A 6,897-nucleotide genomic window follows, 5' to 3' on the forward strand; every position below is an offset into this window, starting at 1 on the left:
GACATTTACCTGTATTACAAATTATAAAAAATTGCCAATAAGTATATAAATATATAAATGTACATAAGTGCAATACTTATTTTATCTTGGAAAAAAATAATTACATTAAAATATTTATGTAATAATAGAAAAAAATGTAAATATACTACAAACGCACGCATATGTTGCATATATGTATATTATTTTTTTAAGCATAAAACTAAAATAAAAACTAAATATCACGCATTTATTGCGGTTATCAGAAACAATATAAAAAAATAATCTTTTTAATTTTATAAAATATCTTATCTTTTGTATTGCACAGCAATAACTAATTATAAACAAAATATCACATATATTATTACTTTATTCTCTTGCCCATTGTTCCATCGTTCTGCCGACGTCAAGGAGCTTGCTTCAACCATGACGAAGTTGCTGCAGCAATCTCTATTAATTCTGCCTGTGTGTTTTTGTTTAAAATGGCACCTGAAAATGCAACATATTTCATGTTTTATTATGTTTTGTTCTAAAAAGAAAGTTGTATAAAAATCGACTGTATAAATCAAAATAATGCAAAAAGAAAAAAGATTTAAAAACTAATTTAAAACTAAGAAGAAAAAAATTATATTATATTTGATAAAATGAAAAACAAATATAGATAAAAAATAATACAAGCAATATGAATTAGATTCACATAATGTAAGGAAGATGGGCTCCATGAACTTGCTATGTGCAATTATTAGTACAAAATAAATTTTAATTTTTCTACTAAAGAAATTTTTATTTTTTATCAATAATTTCTAATGCAAAGTTATTAAATTAAATTAAATTAATTAAACAACAATAAATGTTTTCCTATGTAAACTATTCATGACAATTCTTTCGCTCGACAAAAACGAAAGTTTTAGGTTCGACATAATATCTCACTTCACATATTGTTTTCACCGAATTTTTTTCTGTTTAATCAAAAAAAGATTATTTATTTAAATCTTTAATGACTCAAAAATTTTGTAATAAAAAGATATTTTTGCACAACTGCAACAGTTCAAAAATCTATCTTCCATATATATGTGGATTTAATAAAAGAGCCTACTTAAATAAAAAAAGTTTAGTTATCAGAGGAAATAATTTAACAAATAACAATAATTAAAAAAAGACTGAAATTTCATGATAAATATAAAAATATCGATTAATAATAATATTTAAGTTAATTTCAAATAATTCTTTACCTTCAACAATTTCATACAAACTCAACTTTTCAAGAGATTTTTTGGACGGATTGCCACCACCTTTTAAGTTAAACTGTGTTGCCAATGTGTTTAAAATAAGCTTCTTTAGCATTTTATATGTTGCTTCTTTCACATTATCTTTAGAGCCAATAATTTGATTCATATAACAAATCTATAAAATATCAAATAAAAAGTATTACTTAAAAAATCAAAAACAATTAAGAAAAAAAATAAATATAGTAACTCACAGTTGTCGTTATGTTATCATTTGTAGATAAAAATGTTTCAAATTTTTGTAGTTCTTCCTCAGTCATTAGTGGAAGTGAAGGGAGATCTATGGGTCTTATTATTCATGTTTCATTGGGAAGAAGAAAATGATTTAATCTAGTTACATTCATAATAACTATGTCTAATTTACTACTAATTTCTTGGTTCTGAATGTATGTCTTTTTTTGAAAATCTTTGACTTCATATAAAGTCTGTGACACATTACCTAAGAAAAATATAATATAAATTAATATTATAATTTAATATAAATATAATAAATAAAAAATATAATAAATAATAATAATAAATAACAAAAACGTAAAAACTAATAATAAAAAAGTGAAAAGTTATAATGTAAAGTTAATTATACCTGATAAAGTTAATTGGACCTGATTGACGTGCTGACAGGGGTGTACGTAATTCTTTTATTTGGTAAGAATCATCAATATTAGGCTGACTTAGCTCACAATCAGATTGAGAATGGATTACAAAGGATAAATTTTCAATCGATTCAGCATTAGAAGAACAAGCAAAACTATTTTCCTTTGACTTATTTACTGTCTCTAGTCTCGTACACATTTTAGGATACAAAATATCATTATCCGATGACATTGAGGAACTTTGATTTTTTTAAAATCAAAGTTGCACTTTGAAGTATTGAGCTGCAAATTACTATTAACATTTTTTTCTGCATCACATTTTGTTGAAAAATACATTTTCAATTCTGAATCAGGTGACTCATATTTCTGAGACATCATGTCATCATGTTGAGATGATGCAGAGGATGATTCAAATTGTTTCCTTATATTACATTTTTGCTGCCTTTGTCTTGCAGCTTCTATAATTTCTGATCTATTTACTCTAACGGAATTTTGTTTTGCTTCATTAATCTTTGCAAGTAAGATCTCTGTTCTAGATTTTTTATTTTGAAGGGACGATATTAATGATTTTTTTTATTGCTTTTTTTCTAATATATTAATTTTTATATTATTTTTGCCATGCCTAGTAATTTTCTGAGGCTCAGTTTTATTAGTCTGAGGTTTATAACAGACAAGTGGAGGAGCAGCAACATTCGTTTTACTTGCAAATTGCGAAGTCCCAAGATCATCTGGATTAGAATTTGAACTATCACTTTGAATAGTGTAATTGTTTGCGTTGTTTGTGTATGAGAAAAATCGAATGAAAAAGATTGTCGTTCAATTTTTTTTCGTTTGCCATGACCAAATTCAACATCCGTTTCATAGTTGGAAGACATGAGAACACCATTTCGTCCATTGCGTGCAGCCAAAAGCGTATCTAATTAAAAAAAGAAATAGAACAATTTAGATTCAAAATAAAATTAAAAAAATGTATAAATGTATATGTACAAAAAAAGCAATATACTATAAAATCTTAAAACAACAACATTATATTTTGCCCATGAAGGAGACGAATCTACTTCCTTTTTCAGTGAAATGCTTTGCATAGATTTAGGAGGCCAAGAAATAGTTTTTATTTTATCATCTAATTTTCTTAACCATTTAGTAAGACCGACTTCAAAAAGTGCATCGTCTTCATCATCACCAATGTCATCTTCATGTATAAATTTTACAACGACAAACTGAAAAAAGTAGTAATTTTACAATAAAAATTAATATAAACTAGATATAAAATATATATAAAAAAGAAATAATATTTTATAAGAGATGATATAATTAAGACAAAGGAGAATAAAATATTTGTAACACTTAAAAATTGTATCAATCAAATATGACATTCTATTTGTAGAAAGGCATTGAATGAAGCAGGGGTATGCAAATATATTCATCTTTCAAAGAGATAACATTTAACAACAATATCTTTTAAAGAAAATATTAATTTATCATTACTCAATTCAGATACTTTAACCATGCTAAATTCTAACGAATTCAGAGGATATGTATAAAAATCTTCAACATTTTTAAAAATATTACTTATAAATATTACTTATAAATATTACTTATAAAAATTATATCATCCTATCTAAAAATTATGTTTTTTAGAATTACAATTTGACCTTCACTTGTTTTGAAACATGAATCTTTATCATTTACTTCCAAAATTATATTATTTACTGAAATTTTTTTTAAATTGAGTGCCATCAATTATTTCATTAATATCTCTATGTTTTTTTTGAAAAAAACAACTTCGTTAATTTCAGATTTCATAATTACAATCCTTTTAATTCCTTGTTCACGCTTAACTGCCTGCTGAAGAGGTTTAAAACCTGACTTGAGAAAACTTTTAATTTTTTTAATTTATTTTCATAACAAAAAGCACTAAATGATTCTAAAGGGCCGTAATCATTACATTCTTGTGCTAAATGACAAAGAGAATGAACATTATATACTACAAACATTTTCCCAAAAATTGTGACAGAATGTTTAATAAAAGTTCTGAGCAAAATATTTGCATAGTTATTCATAACTTTATGAAAAGTAGCATTTGCAAGAATATAAATTCCATAGTGTAATAATAAGAAATGCCTATAAACATTTATATTAGGATGCTGATCAAACACCACAATACCATCGTATAAACATAAACGACGGAATTCCGTTACCTTATAAAATGCTAAATCATCTAAAGATCTAGGTTTTCGAACAAAATCTTGAGGGCAAGAAGGAGCTATTTGGATTAATATATCAGATATTTGTTTCACAATAGTCCAATGCAATTTCCACGGGCCTATTCATCGTAGCCATACTTCCAACAATCTCATAAATACACCCTCGTATACTAAATGCATGGATTCTAAACGAAATTGAGAAACCATTTGAGTATTCAGTCTGAGAAGAGGTGACATACCTTTGTGATGATGAAGATGTGTTTGATTTTTGAAAGTTTCGTCAGTTCTCAAAGGAGCATCAAGATCAATATATGTCTGTTTATTAGCCGATCGTTCTCCCCATACTGTACATTTTCCACAAGAAGCATATGCATTATGACCTATGCAACATTTCATGAGCTCTCGAGCTGGAGCCTCAAGAATATAATGTCTAATAAAAAAATCATAAGTTCTTTGATTTCGTACATAGCCATTGTTGATTAGATTTTCAGCTTCATTCACGAACTCTTGTAGGAATTCTTCAACGCCATTAGGATCAGACTTTCCAAAATAAATAGCAATAACAAATGGTTCATTTTTAGTTCCTACCAGACGTCCTAAAATTGGCCAAAATTTTTTTTTAGAACTTCGAAAGAGAGGAAGTCCATTAGTATTGATATCTATTTCAATCTTTCCTTTTATTTATAAGTATTCTTCTAAAGTAAATCCGTCCAAATTGTTTTTTATTCCTCTATACCAAAATTGCCTTCCATTCCGAAAGTTAATAATATTTATATTATCAGATGTTCCCAGCAAGGGAAGTTTATAACTTTTAGGCAAATTCGGAAATATTGGATGAAGCCATGTAAGAAGTTCATCTATTTTACTCATAGAAAGAATTCCACCTGACGACGCCCATTCATATAAACTTAATGTAACATATCTTTCTTTTTGTTCATCATTATCAAAAATTGCATGAGTAAGTTCATTTCGCTGTCATCAGTATTCGTGTCTAAGTCCGTATTTGCATTCTCGTTAGAAACCATATCTTCCTGATCACTATCGTTAGTATTCGTGTCTAAATTCATATTTGCATCCTCGTTACAAACAATATCTTCTTGATTACTAATCTCAAATTCAATGTCAGAATTATGATTTGAGTCAATTAATTCATTTGATGCATTATTTTCTTCCTCTGCAAACATTTTTATTTGATCTGATATTTCACAAATATCTGTGGAAAAGCTATCATTGATATTACTACTGCTACTAAAATTTTTAAATTTTAAATTCTTTTTTTCTAGTAATGTAGAGATTCTGTTAAAGGTATAATTTTGCTGTTCTTCAAGTTTTAATTGTTATAGCCCTCCTTTCAATTCTCTTTCTCCAACGTTTACATTGCAAAAATTTCTATAAAGAATTACAAATATATGATAGTATATATTTTAAAAAGTCATAAATAAATCTTTTTCTGATATATATAATAAGAAAAGTAACGAAATTTAAAAATAAATATAAAAGAAGTTTTTTAAATTGTTTTAAAGATTATATGTAAATATAATCATATAATAAACATGATATAATAGATAATGTAGAAATAGTATGTAGAAATAGATAAATATGTAAAAATATTAACATATATAATAATTAAAATAATTAATATTTCTACCTTAAATTAAACTATTTGAATGTCATATAAAACAAAACAGAAATTACCACACATTCGTATATAAAAAATACTATAAATTACTAAAAATACTAAATATACTATTTAAATATAAAAAATAAATATAAGCGCAGAATGCACACATACACATGCAAAATATACTACATAAATAATTATATATATACCTGATCACAGGGTTGGGAAGTAACGCGTTACTTGTAACAACGTTACTATTTTGTTACTTTTTTTTGGTGACGATTTGGTAACGCCGTTACTTTTTTGTATCAGTAACGAAAAAGTAACGGCGTTACATTTTCTTTAGTAACGAGTAACGAAATTCATCGTTACTTATATCGTTACTTTTTACTATGGCTTCTGTACACAGAACGCGGCAACGCTTGCCACGTGATGAAAGTTTGCACATGATAAACAATTAATGTGCTGCTTTCCGTAAAGCCCATTCTACAATAAGCAATAAATCTTAAGTCATAATAAAGTTGACCAATCATAGTCGACTATTAGAAGAATAATCCACTGTAACTGGTCAATTTTATTGCGACTTAAAATTGATTGCTTATTGTAGAAAGCCTCAAAAGCGTGATCTACAATGAAAACTTAAGCCATAAAATTTAAGCTTTAATCTCTAAGTCGTAAGAAATTATTTTTCTTATAATTGATTGGTCAACTTCTTACGGCAGGTCTCGGAATTTTGTCACATTTCAGGCTGATTTCAGACGCGACGCCCACCGCTGCCCCACTCTCACTCGGGAGCGGTGCACTTGGACACGGTGCATTTGGACACAGCCAATCACAGCCGTGTGATTAGAGACATTTGTAGGGTCCCTTGGAACAGCGACTTGTGATTGGACTGTGTCCAATTGCCCCGTGTCCAACTGATATACACCCCTCTCACTCGCGCCTCAGCGGCCGAGCTGCCAATCGCTCTGCCTCAGGAGCGTTGCTGAGTAAGAAATACGTATGTAGCGCTTCTGTGTGTGCCAATCCGTTATTAAAATATTTACTTCTTCAATATATATATATTTTTTTGTAAATAATATAATGTTACATTATTTATGGGTAATATATTGTAGATACACACCCACACACCCACATATATAATTTTATATCGAATATAATGCGTGTGTGTGTGTGTGTGTGTGTGTGTGTGTGTGTGTGTGTGTGTGTGTGTG

At 27.8% G+C, this 6,897-nt stretch overlaps 1 protein-coding gene across 5 annotated transcripts; it reads right to left on the minus strand.

Moving 5' to 3' along the window:
* Positions 1-336: 336 nt before the first annotated feature.
* On the minus strand, positions 337-5,956 carry LOC116844988. 5 transcript variants are annotated; one of them, XM_032817198.1, is made up of 7 exons: positions 5,893-5,956; positions 4,528-5,451; positions 4,057-4,406; positions 1,846-3,075; positions 1,457-1,550; positions 1,209-1,380; positions 337-465 (listed from the first exon to the last, which is right to left on the minus strand). In XM_032817198.1, the coding sequence occupies exons 4-7, from the start codon at positions 2,085-2,087 to the stop codon at positions 383-385; spliced, it is 591 nt and encodes a 196-aa protein (XP_032673089.1). In that variant the 5' UTR covers positions 2,088-3,075; positions 4,057-4,406; positions 4,528-5,451; positions 5,893-5,956; the 3' UTR covers positions 337-382. The 5 variants fall into 5 exon arrangements, 4 of the variants coding, with proteins under 4 accessions (XP_032673089.1, XP_032673088.1, XP_032673087.1 ...); XM_032817197.1 differs by having other exon boundaries at positions 1,846-2,771; positions 2,993-3,075; positions 4,057-5,451; XM_032817196.1 differs by having other exon boundaries at positions 1,846-2,771; positions 2,881-3,075; positions 4,057-5,451.
* Positions 5,957-6,897: the final 941 nt, after the last annotated feature.

This window comes from Odontomachus brunneus, unplaced genomic scaffold, assembly GCF_010583005.1.
Source record: "Odontomachus brunneus isolate Ranch 3 - 2012 unplaced genomic scaffold, Obru_v1 Obru_scaffold_048, whole genome shotgun sequence".
NCBI lineage: Eukaryota > Metazoa > Arthropoda > Insecta > Hymenoptera > Formicidae > Odontomachus > Odontomachus brunneus.